Source organism: Neocloeon triangulifer, unplaced genomic scaffold (assembly GCF_031216515.1).
Source record: "Neocloeon triangulifer isolate White Clay Creek 2 clone unplaced genomic scaffold, ASM3121651v1 ptg000014l, whole genome shotgun sequence".
Lineage (NCBI taxonomy): Eukaryota > Metazoa > Arthropoda > Insecta > Ephemeroptera > Baetidae > Neocloeon > Neocloeon triangulifer.
The window spans coordinates 28,486,095-28,502,489 of record NW_026775556.1 but is presented as its reverse complement, the minus strand read 5'-3'; the positions used below and the strand labels follow the sequence as shown (position 1 = coordinate 28,502,489).

At 38.0% G+C, this 16,395-nt stretch overlaps 3 protein-coding genes across 6 annotated transcripts in view; 1 reads left to right on the top strand and 2 right to left on the bottom strand.

Moving 5' to 3' along the window:
* The window catches only part of LOC132201325 (serine/threonine-protein kinase N), a 35,407-nt gene extending 29,143 nt beyond the window's left edge, over window positions 1-6,264 (bottom strand). Inside the window, exons 1-2 of one of the 3 annotated variants that reach the window (XM_059627406.1) lie at window positions 5,925-6,264; window positions 3,502-3,862 (exon numbers count right to left, since the gene is read on the bottom strand). In XM_059627406.1, the coding sequence (XP_059483389.1) occupies window positions 3,502-3,862; window positions 5,925-5,948 (385 nt within the window). In that variant the 5' untranslated portion in view covers window positions 5,949-6,264. Of the gene's footprint in view, window positions 1-793; window positions 903-3,501; window positions 3,863-5,924 lie in introns of those variants that run through there. The other 2 variants (XM_059627407.1, XM_059627408.1) reach the window with 2 other exon arrangements.
* A 40-nt stretch (window positions 6,265-6,304) lies between these two features.
* LOC132201324 (zinc finger protein 594-like) lies at window positions 6,305-10,490 on the top strand. 2 transcript variants are annotated; one of them, XM_059627405.1, is made up of 7 exons: window positions 6,305-6,545; window positions 6,679-6,761; window positions 6,959-7,036; window positions 7,097-7,225; window positions 7,277-7,375; window positions 7,431-7,478; window positions 7,552-10,490. In XM_059627405.1, the coding sequence occupies exons 2-7, from the start codon at window positions 6,747-6,749 to the stop codon at window positions 10,459-10,461; spliced, it is 3,279 nt and encodes a 1,092-aa protein (XP_059483388.1). In that variant the 5' UTR covers window positions 6,305-6,545; window positions 6,679-6,746; the 3' UTR covers window positions 10,462-10,490. The 2 variants fall into 2 exon arrangements, with proteins under 2 accessions (XP_059483388.1, XP_059483387.1); XM_059627404.1 differs by having other exon boundaries at window positions 6,307-6,545; window positions 7,531-10,490.
* Window positions 10,479-16,282, bottom strand: LOC132201323 (DNA repair protein RAD50). The gene is made up of 25 exons (XM_059627403.1): window positions 15,999-16,282; window positions 15,683-15,934; window positions 15,497-15,612; window positions 15,326-15,438; window positions 15,060-15,272; window positions 14,840-14,994; window positions 14,623-14,791; window positions 14,408-14,564; window positions 14,117-14,356; window positions 13,938-14,063; window positions 13,780-13,873; window positions 13,606-13,726; window positions 13,467-13,555; window positions 13,268-13,405; window positions 13,056-13,207; window positions 12,721-12,926; window positions 12,494-12,663; window positions 11,893-12,300; window positions 11,657-11,830; window positions 11,473-11,598; window positions 11,235-11,421; window positions 11,088-11,179; window positions 10,896-11,029; window positions 10,711-10,839; window positions 10,479-10,660 (listed from the first exon to the last, which is right to left on the bottom strand). Exons 1-25 carry the CDS (start codon window positions 16,125-16,127, stop codon window positions 10,606-10,608), a joined length of 3,945 nt encoding a protein of 1,314 aa, XP_059483386.1. The 5' UTR covers window positions 16,128-16,282; the 3' UTR covers window positions 10,479-10,605.
* Window positions 16,283-16,395: the final 113 nt, after the last annotated feature.

Genomic DNA, 16,395 nt, shown 5'->3' with positions numbered 1-16,395 from the left:
CCGGCCACTTGAGAATTCTTTCCTCCTTGCTCAATCTAATGGCTGTTTACTGCTTATTTTAGAAAACAATTGCTCTTAATGCGTTTTCAAGAGGAAAACTTTCAGGCGCTTGTGTTAAAATCTGATGGTGATGACGGGTTATGAAATTTCACAAAACTTGTATTCTTCAAGAAGTGAGATCAAGCGGGGTTTCAAATTGAAAAACTACTTTTGCTGATTTTTTTTCTGTCTATTTTTCGTGCTCAAGAAAAAAAAAGAAGAGGTCGCAGACTTTGACTAAAACTGGTAGGACCGTTTGCTAATTTGAATAAATTAAAACAATTTTTCAACAAGGACAAATCACGTCTCATCAAGTTCCACTTCTGCTCTAAAAATAGATTTTTCTTTGTAGAAACCATGGAAATGAAGAGATTAGGCTTTTCCTGGTTGCAATTTTTTTTTCATTCAAAATCAAATGGCTCTACCAGTTTCAGTCGGATTAGTCAGCGAGCAGAGCGTTTGCTCATGAAATAGGGTCGCAGACCGTGACCGAAACTGGTAGAGCCATTTGTTTCTTAATAAAACACAATTTTTCTGCAACGAGGAAAAAGCCCGACCTCTTCATTCCCATAGATTTTTCTGTTGACCATTGGATTTTTGTTTTATCTAGTTTCGAAAATTATTTTGTTCAAATAAAGAGCACCAATTATGGCGATATAAATTGTTCCTAAATGTCCACGAACGCCATCATAAATTTTTGTCTTTTCGAGAAACCGCAACTTTCAGCTGCAAAGCAAGACCTGCAACAATTTACCTTCTTCGTTTTCGGAGAACTCGTCCATGGTCCTAGACCGGCAGCAAAAACTCAACAATTAATCAAACCAATAAATTCTCTAATTGCAAACGGCTAATTTCGTCCGCGTCTGCTGGCGAGACGAAAGTGCTCGGGAACTGGGCGCTGAGGCCGGTGTTGGTTTCCGTTGTTGATAGCCTGGGTGGGAACCCGCGAGAAAAAAAAAATATCCGAACAGCACTTTCGTCACGTCGCCTTCTGCGACTTGTGACTCGAGCAGTTAGTTAGTCACCCTGCGCTGGAAGAGTTAATTTGAGCGTCTCGCGCCAAATGACACGCCAATTAATGGACGGCAATATTGATAGCTTGGCAACGCCTTGTTTTTTGTGTTTCTCGTTAAATTAGAAGCGCGAGAGACGCTCTTGGACCATCGGCTTGGGTGATAAATAATCGGCTAATTTGACGAAAAGAAAAAGTCGAGTGCTAATAGTCAAAATTGGAGCACGTATATTTTGTGAAGTCACTTTTAAATTAGTAAATTACGGACAGGATGTGAGTGTTTTTTATTCATACACCAGGTTTTTTACCAAGACACTTTCAAAAGTAGTGCTGATAGTGAGCCCAGTGAAGGAAAATTGTGGCGAAGAAAGTAATTGTGTGGACGTTAAATTAAAAGGAATTGATAAGTCCAAAACCAAAGATAAGCTGCGATAAAAAGTAAAAAAAAAAAAAAAAAAAAAAAATAGCTTGACCAAAAAACACCGCAACCGAGGAAAATAATAGATAAAATTGATGGCTTTGAATTTTGATTGAAGAAATTGACACTCGAGGAGATCATCATGGTTGCAGAAATTGTTTTTTATTCAAAAACAGTTTCGTTAACGGTTTGCAATCCTATTTCATGAGCAAAATTTACACGAAATTAGAAAATTGAAAAACTGGTAAAGCCAATTGCATTGCAATAAAAACACAATACCTGCAGCAGGAAAAGCCCAAACTCTTGATTTCCATTTGAATTTTGATTCAATCATATAAGTAAAGCTCTAGATTTTTTATCAGATTTAAAATTAATTTTGAATTTCAATTTTGAATTTTTTCTGTTCTCATTATTTACTCAGCTTAAGTTTGCAAAAATAAATGGACAAGTTTATTAATCCAGTTCGCAGGAGTAACTGGACTTAATTACAAACTGCATACGAGGGAAGTGAAAATATTATAAGACGCATTGTGTTGGCGCACCATATTTTTACATTAATTTTTTTCCCGCCTCGCAGAATGCAGACGGTAAATGAGATTTGCGCGATTTTGACACCGCTACTCAGGCGTTTTCCCACGAGTATTTTTTGCTTCTTCTTTATTTTCATTTCGCCGAAAGATGAATGCAGATCACTATTTCCCTCCTCCATCTGACACGGAGAGAAAAAAACACAAAGCTTTGTTATGAAAATATTTGTTTATAGAACTATTCCAACAGTAGTTCTTTTTTTCCGTGAGAGTAAGAATTGTGCGTTTGCGTCGAGCCACAGAACATAATACGCGTGTAATTAGTATCTGCGTCTAATCTGGTGACGAACCAACTCGACGTTTATATCTTTGCTGAGAAGAAAAGTCTCCTGTTTCCAACCACGCAGCAGCGAAATTGGCTCGCGTTTACGACGGTCAACTTTTTGTGTTCGATTTTCACGCCGAGGTGTTAATGTGGCTGCGAGTTTGCGGCCGATTGCCTATCGGAGATGAGATCTTCTTTTTCGGCCAGCTAATAAGATAGCCGCGACTTATCAATCAGGGCGAGCTGGCAAAGCACAAATCCAGTGGCGGCGGCGCCAACCAAGGTTACACGAAAGAAATGCGTTCGGGTTCAAATGGGTGTAAAAATAGCCACAGGGAATTCATAAGCAGGTCCAAAATAAAGAGCGAGAGGCTTGATTTATGTGGGTGGAACAAAAATTGGGCTTCTTCTCAACTGGAAAACAGGCACACTATTTTTAAACTGGATCCTGTGAGCGGCACAGTTAGGACTGCAGCTCTTGAATAAATTCACCGCGATGAAATCGCCATTATCATTACACACGGCCGGCAATAAATGGAGCGAGTTTTTTTTTCGGGCGTCCACCGAGCCTTTGATGTGTTGCGTTATTTTATGTCTTTTCTGGCTAGCGTAATTATTTGGATTGTCGTAAATTATTGTTGTTAGAAAGGAGAACTGTTCGAAACACAGAATTTAATGCAACTTCGGTCATAAACTTTGTGAACAAACCCCCTGCCGATCCAAAGACTAAAAAATTATGATCATCAACTAATTACTTTTCATTTCAAATCTGAAATATAATTTTCTCAAATATTTAATTTAAAATTCTGTAAATCGCCATTCATGTTAATATAAAAATTACTTAAAATACGATTAAAAGAGTGTGAAAAGTTTTTGATTGACAAATTACCATTAAATATAACTGTTTACAGAAGTCTTTTCTTAAAATCTGCAACCTTCATAGATTCGGAAAAATGAAATGCAAATTATTTACGAAAATAAATTATAAAATATGATCTTAATTAGGAACTTTTTCTCATTTTGGGCAATTTAAAAAGAAAAAGATAAAAAATGTGAATTTGTTAGATATATAAAATTAATTAAAAAAATCTAATAAAATTTTTCCATCTAATATTTTTTCTCTTGATCATTGGTTTTAAATATGTTAATTACAAGTTTGCGATTGAATAATTCGACTCACCTTGCTGCCCGTTGTGTGGGGTGGAGGGTGGCTCGACGTCGGCCCTGCCCTGGGTCAGGATGATCTGCGACTCGAGCTCCTGCAGTTCTGCCTGCAGCTCGGCCAACTTGGTGTTGGCGTTTTTCACTAAAAAGGACACTTCGGACAGGCTCCGGCGGTCCGTGGCCACTTCGCGCAGCTTCTCGGCGCCCTCCTTGATTTTCAGTTCTTTGCGGATTTCGCGGCGAATCGCCTCCTTAATCTCCTCCAGCTGCTTCGACATGGAGTAGCACGTGGTCTCCTCGCCGGCGGCGTCGCCGCTGCCGGACACGCCGTACTTGTGGCCCAGCTGGTACAGCTCCGGGTGCCGAATGAAAGGGCCCTGCAAAAAAAAAGAATCGAAAATTTATTAAAATTGTAAATTTGTTTGCCAAAAGTTTTGCTTTTCAACGTTCTTATTTTGTTTCTGCACATATTTTTCTCAATTTAAATGTTAGGGTGAGAAAAATTAAAAGTTCACAATTTAAATGTTTGGGTGAAAAAAATTAAAAGTTCTTGTCATGTATAATTTTGTTAAATTAAAATTTAATCTAAAATTTTATTTCAATAATTTTGAACAAAATATTTATCCTAATAATAAAGTATTTCATAAATCATACGCCCTAATTCTGTTAGTTAAAATAATTAAAAAAAAACCAGTTATATTATAGCTTATTATTCTTGAATTAAAAACATTTAATTCAATAAAAAAATTTATAAATTTCGATTTAATAATATAAAATATATAATAAATTTAAATATAATTTTTAACTTGCATCAAATAAATTTTTTAAATTCAAAATTAAATGAAATTATTTGCTAATTTTGAAATCTTCAAAATAACTAAATAATGGAAAACAGGAGAAAATTTTAATATTGTCAAATTATAACATTTACTGTAGAATCGACACAAAGTTTAAAAATTTAAATGTTTCAAATTCGCACTAAAAATAATAAATTTACATGTTTAATTTGTTTCTCAATTAATTAGAACTCATTGTCTGGTGAAGGCAGAAAATTTGATGTAAGTTTCAATGTTAAAATTTTTAATTCGTGACCAAAATAAAGAAAAATTGACAACAAGTGAAATTCATTTTTTTTCCTCACTAATATTTTTAGTGGTTCAAATGTTGTCAGTGCGAAGAAGGAAAGTTGAAAATGAATACTAATTTTTTTTAACCATCTGAATGGTGATGATTAATAAAATGGAACAATAATCAATTGTGTAGAACACGTCATCCTTTTGTAAGTGCAAATCAATATGAACGTTTCATTGTAGTTTGAAACTGAACAATTTAAGTCCTATTAAAAAACTTTTTGCAAATAAAACTTCCAAGCTTAAAAGACGAAACGTTTTTGAAGTACTTGTGGCAGAAATTTGGTCAAATCTTTATTTTCCCTCAAATAATAACAGCAAATCCAATTTGATTTCAATTTGGTTCTCTAAAAAATTTGATGATCAAATTGATGGTCAACTTCATTTATTTATAGTAGAATTTCAAGATCGAGGGTTGATTCATAGTTATTTGAATTTAAATTCTGCTAAAAAAAAATGTAAATCAAAAATTTTTTTAAAAATATTTGCAATGATAATTGTCAAATTTTAGACATAAATATTAGGCGAAAAAGGAATTTTAGAGAGAGAAAATGATTAATGAATAAAAAAAATTAATTAGTAGGTACTAATTTTTGTCAAAATAATTTCACAGCTCATGAATTTTGGGCTGCAGCCGAAACATGTCATGTATGGCAGGATAATTTTTTTTAAGCAATAAACCATCGAGAGGAAAAGCCGATTTTAAATTTAAATCACCATTCATTAAAAAGGTAAAACCAATTTTGTTTGACGAATGCATGTGAATGAAGCTCAGAGTCATCAGTGCGAAATTATGTCGTCCTTTGAGTGTGACGATGCGGATGCAGCGTTTTTTGAAACTTAAAAAGGTAATAATCACGAGACGCTCTCTCATTGCCGGTGGGTGACTCAATTATTATTTCCCAGCATGTTTACTTTGTGATAAGGGAAAGGAATCCACCCACTTGCAAGACAACCTGCCAGGCAAGTGACTCACCACCAGTTTAATAAATTATTAAAAAAAAAAAATTACCACCGAGAAAAATTTTTTTTGAATAAAATTTAAACGTGCAGAGAAAATTCAAAATAGGGTCGAGGCGAAAACTAAATCGGGACCAAGTTTGCAAGTTTATTTTTAAAAATCCAACCGTCTCTGTCATGAGAACTTGACCCTGACGGCGGTGCCTGCTTTGTTTTGGTCGCGGGGGCGGCGCTTGACGCGGCGCCGGACGGTGCCAGTCGGTGCCGCGGCGTCGCCCGTCGGCCGAGAGAGGCGGTCAGGGTCTCGGCCGAGACGAAAAGAGCCGGTTTTCCGTTGCAAAACACGTACCTGGTAGTAACTCGAGTCTGCCATCTTGGATTTATGAAGTGCCTCGGTAGCTGCTGCACGGCACTCACTCGACGACTCCTCACAACAACAACGAAATTAAAAACGAGCGGCGCCTTCGACGGTGCTCCCCGAGTGGTTTCTACTGCATGACTCGGCGGCCGCTGCGAATCGCGGCTGCACCACGCAAATTGATCGCGAATTCCGCCTCGCTATTTTCACCTGTTACATCCTCAGCGCACGCACACAACACGACAAACGACACACATTTCTTCTGCCTAGAGCAGCAGCAGCGAGCGAGCGAACCATCAACACCGCGAGCAACCAGAAACGAAAATCCGTGAAAAGCCGTGGTGGGGCGAAAGCAGAGGATTTCGCCGGACTTCACAGGCTGCCGGCCACCGAGTCGCCCGTCTCGCCGCCAGAGGCGCTGCGATCAATCAGAAAAAATCGTCTAAATGCAAACTTTGACGGAGGAGGGCAGCACCTTCCGGCACGTTGCTCTGTGCTCGATCAAAAACAAAACAAACTTTTTGATTGAAATTGAAATTTCGAAATCTCGATTAATTTTGACATAAAAAGTGAAGATTTGCCATAAAAATGAAATGAATTGCCATTATCGAGGTGCGTTTCATACATTCACCGATTTTTAAACCATTTATTAGTACACAAAGTCTCACTGGAACCAGTTGAAAATCCAACAAAATGTTATTATAATTTCATAGTTGTTAATTCTCTACTGTAATATCTTTTTCAGTGGGGCTACGTCTCTGTGTTCCATAGGACGTTCAATTGACAATTTACATTCAAAGTTGATCCGTAAGAATGAACAGTGATCAGGTGTGTATTTACAAACTCAATTTACCAACCAAAAATTAATTTTTAAATTATTAAATTGTCCATGTTTAAGACAATTTTATTAATAAATTTAATCATATTATTTTCGTTGAAGTTGTGTATACTAAAATTAAAAAATTAAAATTTTGTAACTCAAAGTGTCTGATTCAGCGGAGTAATTTTTATTTTTTTGTCACTAGGATGCTTCAGTCAATAATAAAAGAGCAGTATCTGAAACTGAGCTGGACAGTTGTCAATCCACAAGAAAAAAGAAGAAAGTAAAACATGATTATTCTTAAAATTGATTATGTACTAAAAAATTTACTTTTTACCATTAGGCTTGTGACGTCCCTGTCGATGGAAATTTTCCTTCCGGCTCTAGCACGATTGAAGACAATGACTGTGAATCAAGTTCATCCCCAACAGTTTCTTTGCCCGAAAGCGGCAAAAGCAAGCCTTTGAGTGAAGTAAGGAAGTTTATCTTTTTGTAAGGTCAATTAATAAAATTTATTTTTCAGACTCAAACAGATCTCCTTGAAGACCCAGCACAGTCAAATGACCGCTTTGCAACAATTAGGTTCAAATTCAGAGAGGTCAGCAGAATTGAAGTTTTGGAGGTAAAAATTTTAGTGTGGAATTTAAGAAAATCTTAGTAATATCAAATTTTAATAGGGTTCGTGGATGCTAACTTCGGCAGCCAACAGAGCAGACAAACTCTTTGTAAGTCTAGAACTATAATTAATACTTGCTTACATTTATTTTCTCTTTTCAGAAATGCCAGATTTGTCTCAAGATTTTGTCAACAGAAAAGGACCTACAAAGTCATATTATCAACATCCACAACCTTGGAGCCTACATGAAATCTTACTTTCAGTGTGAAATTTGCAAAGCAACGACCACCTTCCTCTTGGACATGTACAATCACTGCATGGGCTATCACAACCTGCGCAAGTTCGTGCCAGTGATGATGGATAAAGTGGTTCAATACTCCTGCTGGCAGTGCAAGTGCTGCTTCGCAACAAGGGAATTGCTCATCTGCCACAAGATCACCCACCACTTCCTCAAATACAAGTGCAACTTCTGCAACACGTCAAAACTTGCGCCCAAGGACATTCTGGCCCATGCCCGTCAGCATTTCTCTGATGCTTTTTACCTGCTGCTCTCGGAAACCTGCAATTACGCATCGACTGATTTATCAAAGATTGAATATCACGAGCTAACCCACCAAAAAGGTTCCATGACAAGAATGTTCTCTTGTCACAGTTGCAACTATTATGCCTCGACCAAGGATATGTTGCAAACTCACTTGCAGAACCAATCTCACGAACTCAACTGCGTTGAATTCAAGTGTCAGGAGTGCAGCCTTACCACTGCCGACAGCAATGTTTACATTGACCACATGAAGATTGAAGAAATCATCAAGAAAACACCATTCAATTGCATTGTTTGCTGCAAGCGTTTTATGAAACATATCACCCTTTGTGAGCACATTTCAAATGACCATCAAAATAAGCTTCGGGAAGACAAGTCTTACAGGGGTAGAAAACCTCCTCAGCCAATGAAAACGACTGAGCAGAACCTACATGAAGAATTTAATCGTCCTATTTTTGGAAATAATCACTTTGTGAGGATCCAAATTCATGCTCCCAGCACCAATTCTACAACCGAGTCCGAATTGGAGGACCGCGACCCACTGGGTGATATCAGCTCTGAAGTGCAGCCTGCTTTACCCCATAAGACTGCTGATTGTGCAACTTCCCAAGCACAAGTTCCAAATCCGACTGCAGCTCAAATTTCACCAGCTTCAAAACTGTACAAATCGTTCCTGAAGCTGAGCAAAAAGGAAGCTAAGATTCTAATGATTTTAGACCAAACTACCAAAACATGTAAAATCTGCCAAACCGATATCTCCGTAGAAGATGTGCCTGTGCATTTTGATCTTCATTGCACACCGTGTTGTGATGCTTGCACAATTGGAAAAGCTTGTCTGAAGCACAAGAAGCCTCATTTCAGACATCCGGAAAATTATTACGACAAGCTGACCCAGCACAAGTTTGTGAAAAACATAGACGAACAAACTCTATTTTGCACAAAATGCAAAGTGACAAAACATGCTCATGTCTTCAAACTGATGGAGCTATTTTACTGCTGTCCAGAGTGTCAAAGCTTCTTCAGTGGCAAAGAGGAGGCCATAACTCACCTGGCGGAACACTTGGCCAACAAAGTGTGCCGAGTGTGCCTCGATTTCTCGTCCGCATCAGACAGAATAATGAGCATACATTTAAGGTCGCACATGAGTCTGTCTGTGTACATCTGTCAAAGCTGCAAATTCCATGCCAATAACGAAGCTGAACTCATCAGGCACTCCCGAGCATGCAAACAGAGAGCCATTACCATGGTGGAAACCTTGACAAATGAAGACAGTCCTTCATTTGGAGGAATCGACGAGAAATTCTCTTCTATGTTCTTGCAAGTGGAAAAGTGTTTTAAATGTGGTGAGGAATTCGCTGACAAGACGAGGCATGAATCTCACATGGCATTGAAGCATCCCATGATTCAGTGTCCCCTGTGCTTTGCCCTGGTTGACTCTTTCGAGACTCACTTCTCAACGGACCATCTCTGGGTTGTCGACAAGCTTACCGAGAGTTACATTTGGAACATAGATGACGTCGCTAGTTTGACCAAACAATTGGAAATAGACTTGCAAATGGCAAGAACCATGCTGAGGTATTCGATGATGACTGATGAAAAATACAAGGAGTTGTTAGTCAGTGATTGTGGCAAGTGCCGGGTTTGCTCACTGCGTTTGAAATGTGCCTTGGACATCGAAGCTCATTTCCGAATTCATTTCACTCCCTGTTGCTCCACCTGTCAATTACTGAAGGGCAAGAAGTGTTCTCTACACATGAAACCACTTTTTCTGCACCCCGACCAGTACATGGTTGTCTTCAGTCTCCACCACCTGCAAACTTGTTCAGAAGACGGAGAGAAGAGGTTTTTCAAATGCAAGAACTGCCACATTTCCTTCAAAAATCACAGAGAGAAGAGAATAATTGCCTCTTGCAGTAAAGACAGGTACCGCTGTGACGAGTGTGACTATGACCGATTGCTCATCGAAGACCTAGATGAACACATTCTAGAGCACATGTCTAAAATGGAATGCTACGCCTGCAATTTCACTTCCAATTCTAAAGAGGTCATGAATAATCACATTGGCAATCAGCATCCAGTTACCTACAAGTGCCCAAACTGTTTTCTCTTCATCGGCAATGAGTCTTTGTACATCAAGCACAGAAAAGAGTGCATAATGAGTTTCCAAAACACAAAGAAGGTCGTTCCACACATTTTCAATATTAATAAGTACGGGTGTTGCATTCCGTGCAAAGTGATCTACGATAGTGACTTGATGAAACGTTGCCACCTTATCAGGCACCCATTATTCTTTTGTCCTCTGTGCAAAAACCATAAAAACTTGGACTTCAAAGCTCACCTAGTGAAAAAACACAGCTCGTTAATCACACGTGACAAGGCAGAAACAATTCAAATGAAAACCCCCACAAAGCAAAATGAAGCTGTTTCAACTTTAATCAATAGAGTTGCAGATATTATCTCTTCAGCTAAGACTAACAGGAGTCTTTGTTTTGAAAATAGTAGTCGCAAAGTTTCTCTTTTGCTACCTCTTCATGCAAGAATTCAACCCTGAAATAAATTTACTATTGCCATGATTGCAAATTACTTTTTTATTTTATTTTAGGACACAATTTACAAATTTAAAATATGGTCATTTTTTAATTATACATTGCGTTTAGGAATGATTAAAATTAAAATGATTTTTCTTCTTCTGCACTTATTCCCCTTCACGAGTGCCACCCACTTTGAATTTCTTGATTTTGGAATGCCCTCTGCAAAATTTTTATTTTTAGATTCTTAAAAATAAAAAGTAAAAACTTACTGATTATCGCGAGTCACTCTATAGAAGGATTCAATCAGCTGAGCTTGGGTCAATTTTTCAATGAAATCTTCATCATGGGTGATAATCAGTAGCTGGAAATTCTTCTGCATCCTATGGCTTTGAGTGAGCCTATTAATAAAAAATCGATTAAACTTTGTTTGGGCCAATTATCAACTTTTACGTACTCGATCAATGAATTGCCAAGACTTTCAATGTTGGCTGCATCAAGGTTGGTAGTGGGTTCGTCGAGCGCCAAGATTCCGCAGCTGGAGCTGAATGTTTCGGCCAGAGCAATTCGAATCACAAGTGAAGCCAACATCTAAATTAAAATTAAAAAAAAAAAATTATTTCAATGCAAGGACAAATCATCTACTGACCTTCTGCCCGGCACTGCATCTACCTCTCATGTCCAATTCCCTTTCCTGCCTCACCATCACAACTCTGTAGTTGTAACTTTTCCTTGTTGTAGCTATTCAAGCAAAAACTTATTGATTTGAAGTTTAAAAATAATTTGAAACAAAAACCTGCTTGTTTTTCATCTTTCTCAGTCTTGATCTCGATATGATCAATGTCTGAGCCCTTGTAGATTGAGATCCACAGCTCTCGAACGATTCTGTTGACCTCCGCCATTCTCTCTTTATGGAAGTGAATAACGGCCTGTTCCAACGCCGTAAGGTACATGTGCAAGTCTTTAATGATTCTTTCCTCCACCTGATGGCAAAAAATTGTAGAAAATGTATTACAATCAATAATTTGCTATACCAGAAGGTTGACATGCTTCTGTTTGTATGTGGCCTCAGCGTTCTTCATAATGGGCTTGTCCAGCTCCTGTTTGAGCTCGTTGATTTTAGACTTCAGCTCTTTCTGAGCACCTTCTAGGTGAGAAATCTGCAATAGTTAAGATGACAATTACATAATTAACGAACAAAATTTGGATTTCCCTTACATTATTCATGATGCTCAAAATGGTGCTGTTCAATTTATTCTTTCGCTCCATTAACTCCACAAAGTTCAAGTTGCCAAGTTTTTCCTGCAGATCGGATAGTTTTCCCTCTGCAGTTGCAATTTTCTCTCTCAGTTCAAATAGTCTCAGATTATCGTTCAAGTCTCTCTGCTTAACCTAAATGTTTTTTAGAATTGTTAGTATCAAGTTTTTAAAATAATCAGCAAGAGTTTATTTACATTTTGGGACGCAAGATCCTTTTGGAATTTGACCTTCTTGTCACTCATGTTTTCCTTTGCCAAGTTGACCTTATCCTTCTTTTCTGTCAGTTTCTCAACATTTGCTCTCAAATCCTCTAGTTTGCGGGACAAGTTCCTGGCCTCATAGGTCTCCACACTTTTGTTCATTTCCTTTAAACTTGCTAAGCGACTCCGGAAGTTTGACAGTTTCTTCTGGTTAGCTTCCCGCAAGGCATTGTGCTCCATTTTGACAATCGACTTCTCCTCGTTGGCAGCATTTAAGGCATCCTGCTTTGGCCTGATAGCTTCTTCAGCTTCCTTTAGCTCTCTCTTAAACTGCTTGTCTTTTTCAGTCAGCTGCTTGACCAGGTCCAAGAGTTGAGTTTTCCGCTGCTCTCCTGATCGAATCTGATAAAAGTTATAAATTAAAATTTAAAACTTGTGATACAAATTTGTTCCCTTTTGCAAGTATAAATTGATAAAAATTAAATAATGAGAAAAGATTAACATTTTATTCAACTAGAATATTTAAGTTTCTGTGTCGTTTAAAAAAAAAATTAAAAATGAAATTGATAATTTAAAATTTTACACTTCTACTTACGTCCAGCAGCTCTTTGGTGAGTTCATTTTTACGGTCCTTCAGATCGTTAACTCTCTTCTGATGCTTGTTAAGAGCATTTTGTTTATCTTCGGCAATCTTCTGCAACCTTTTGATTGAAGCTGATATCCTGTTCTGATCCTCTTGAGCTTCCTCCAAGCTTCGAGATGATCCTGATTGGGGAAAATAGAAATTTACTGAAAAAAAAAATGCATTGGTATATATCCTACCACCCACAGCTAACTTCTCTTCCACTTCTCGCAGCTTCTCCTCAACCTTGCAAATCTCCTCTTGGTATTTATCCACAAAAGCCATATCCGCCTTAAGGGACTCGGCAATTTTCAGCTTGGTCTCAGGAACTTTCAATTTTTCAACGGCCGAGTTCTCCTCAGCTATGGCAACAGCCAGTGTCATCTCGTAGTCCTCAATTTGCTCCCTGTTGAAATAAACACAAGCATTCAGAAAGCTTTTTTGTTTGAAGAAGTTGACATTCAAAGAGATGATCATGGATAATGCCCGATTCATTCATTTTCATTCAGAAAGTTTTCCATTTTTTATATTTTACCTAAGCTGGGGAAGTTCTTCAGTCTGCATTTTCATAAGTTTCTTCTGAGAGGGAATCAGCTGCTGAAGCTGGCTGAGTTTGAACTGCAGAGCCTTCTGACTTTTGGCCTGGTCTTCAATTTGAACTGGGTAATCTTTTACTTTTATGTTGAGCTAAGATTGAAAATAATTTTTAGATTAAGAAAATAATATAAATTATTCGCTTCAAGTAACCTCATCGATCAACTTGTCAGTTTCCTTCTTTGCTTTAAAATCACGGTGGCAGAGAGGGCAGCATGGATCTTCCTTTTTTAGCACGGTAATATATCGACGGAACAACACACAGGATGAATCGAGAATGCCTTTTTGATCCTTAAAGATGTATGTAAAAATACTAAATTATCATATAATTAATTAAAAACTAGCCACTTACAGTAGCTTTCTGAAGCTCAGCTTCTGTTTCTCGAAGCATTGCATCCAAGTCTTTGTTGCCACATTCCTTTTGGATTTTATTCTCCTCAACTGTGTAATACCAAATTGAAGATTTCATAAGGAATCTATTGATGATTTACCTTTCAATGTATTCTCAATTTCCTCAAGCTGCTTCTTGGCATGAGCAAGGTCTGCATTTGCAGAGATTTGGGCATCTTTAAAATCCTGCAGTGCCTTTTGGTGAATGGCTCTTTCTTTCTCCTAATGAGTCGAGTGATTTAGAATTAAAAAGCACAATTAAATGCGCACTTTACATTTGTGGCAATGATTTTGTCCACGGCTGATTTCAATTTAGTCTCGGGAATCTCTGCGAAAAGATTTTTCAAGCCGTCTTTGTTCTTTTCCATCCTATTTTAGGAAAAGAAAACATAAAATATTGATCTTTATAAATATATTAAATTAGACAGCCTACAAAGATTTGATTCCTTCTTGTTTGTCCTCAATGCTTTTCTTGTAAACGTCAGCCTCAGCTTGATGACCTTTGGCTAGTTGAAGGACATTGATCTCTTTAGAAATCACCTCATATTCATCCTCCAGACTGAAAAAGAGCAGCAATGATGGAACAAAATAAATAATGTTTTTTGTTAATACTCTTTTCTTTCTCCTTGTGTGCTCAGGATTTCCCTCTGAGACTCTTCAATGTCCAGGTTGTCCTCTTCGGCTTTCAAATCCTCTTTAACTCTATTCAGACGAGTTTCCAAAACAGACACTTTTGCAAGTCCAGAGTCAACTTTCCTCAACTCGGCGGTGTTGGATTTCAGCTGATTGTCATTTTGTTCAATGCTCGTCTCAAGCTGGGCAACTTTGCCTTGCGCTTTTGACAACTCGTCTCTGAAAATTTCTGGTCAATTCGTCATCTTAAAAAAAGCAAAGAAAAACTACCGTAGTTTGTAAATTTCATTCTCTTGTGCTCTCTCAATTGAATCTTGCTCTTTGCAAACATTTTTCAAGTTGACTTCTTCATCCTGGATTCCCTTCTCAATAATTCCTTGGGCCTTCTCATATCCAGACTTGTCATCAGGACTTTCGATTTTCACATCTTTGGAGAGAATAAAATTTTATATTTCAAGTTCTTATGTTTTAAATTGAAAAATTACTCTTATCCAACTCCTTGGCAATACTCTGCAGCAGTCTGAGCCTGCTCTCAAGAACTCCTTTAAAAGTTTTCTCCTCCTGGGTGAGCTTGCCGAGTTCCATTTGCTCCTGTTGGATTCGACTAGCCATAGCCTTCTCATCTCTAGAGAGTTTGGCAATTTCCTCTTCAAGCTGCAATTAAAATTATACACATGCCAAAGAACATTTGGAATTCCTTACTTCAACAATTTCCTTTTCCTTCAACTCTATGTCAGCTTTGAAGTTGCGCATCTCTTCCTCTAGCTCTTGTCGAGAACCTTTGTGCAAATTCTTGATTTGTTTCTTTATGTGTTCCTGCTGGTTCATCAAATCGCTCCTTGAGCTTGTCAATGTGGCTAAAAATATATTAATTTTAAAATGCTTTGGTTGTTTTTTCAAATAATTTTGCTTTACAACGTACCAACTTGTGTTCTCAAATCGCTGTAGTCACTTTCTCTCTGATGAATTTTACTCAACTCTTCACTCATTGGCCTCTTTTTCTGTTTGAGTTCCTCAATCTCTTCCTCTCCTTCGCGATACCTCTTGGAATCTCTTTCCAACTCTTGATTTTTCTTCACTAAAGTATCCCAGTTTTGTTTATGGAGTTCAATTCCAGTTTTGGCCACTTTGAAATCTAAAGGTCTCATTAATTAGGGTAATTAAGAAAAATTAAGTGAATAGGCAAACCTATTTTCTTAGCTTTGATTGTTTTGATCAAAGAATCAGCAGCTTTGTTATACTTTGCAGCATCAAAAATATCATCAAACTTCTCTTTCAATTTCTTTGACTCGTCCAATGGCCTGAAAAGTATTGAAATTGAAAAATGAAAATAAACCAAAGTATTTTTCATTTTTATACCAGAGCGAGTCTTCTTGATGACAGAAGATGACATTCTCTAAGATGGCCGCAGATACTCCCATGTTGCTTGTGACCATTTGATTGATGTCCTGACATCTTCCAGATGATGCATTTTTCTAAAACAAAGACAAATATGTAACAAAATGATCTTTTGAACTTTGATCAGGGATTTGCCATTAAACTCACATTTCCATATTTATCAATGTATTCCACGGTAGGTTCGAGGGTCTTCATTTCAATCTTGTTCCCTTTGGTCGTGCACCTGACTGACCTTTTGATCTGCATCACGGTCTTCTTGGTGCTGTTGAACCTCAGTTTGACCTGTCCTAGGGACTCGCCAGCACGAGTCAGCTTCGGGTCGTAGACAAAACTCTTGCCTTTGTCCGTGCCAGGAGGACACACTCCGGTCGTGGCATAGCGCAGGGACTCGATGATTGTCTGCAAAAAGAGTAACTCAAATGTTAGGAAAGGGGTATACAGAAGCAATTTGACGAAAACGAACCGTTTTTCCACAACCATTTTGCCCCACAATGCAAGTGATGGGAGAAATGAACTTGATCGCCTGCTCGTCGTCGTTGTCGGTGCCAAAACTACGGATGCCGCGAATGTTAAGCGAGTGGATGCTCGCCATTGTGCGCTTAGAATGTTTATTGCAGCATCAAATGATAAAAGTTAAGCTAAGTGCCTCACATCAAACGATATTTAACTGATTATCTAGAAAAATTGAGATTAAACCGAGAAGAATGGCGCTATTTTTCCAGAACCACATGCGGAGGCACAACATGTGCGACGACAGCGCCTCTTTTAGCTCGCTAGTGTGATATTTAAAACAATTCCGCGCGAAAGCAACGTGCAAAGGCATTAAGGTGAAGCTGTAATTCGACTAAAATTGACTAAAA

Coding starts and splice junctions, on each gene's coding strand:
- LOC132201323 (XM_059627403.1), bottom strand. CDS start 16,127: ATGGCGAGCATCCACTCGCTTAACATTCGCGGCATCCGTAGTTTTGGC. Junction 13,874..13,937: donor CAAGAAGGAATCAAATCTTT/GTAGGCTGTCTA, acceptor TTCCTAAAATAG/GATGGAAAAGAACAAAGACG. Junction 12,927..13,055: donor GAAGAACTTCCCCAGCTTAG/GTAAAATATAAA, acceptor TTATTTCAACAG/GGAGCAAATTGAGGACTACG.
- LOC132201324 (XM_059627404.1), top strand. Junction 7,037..7,096: donor CCACAAGAAAAAAGAAGAAA/GTAAAACATGAT, acceptor TTTTACCATTAG/GCTTGTGACGTCCCTGTCGA. Junction 7,376..7,430: donor GCAGAATTGAAGTTTTGGAG/GTAAAAATTTTA, acceptor AAATTTTAATAG/GGTTCGTGGATGCTAACTTC.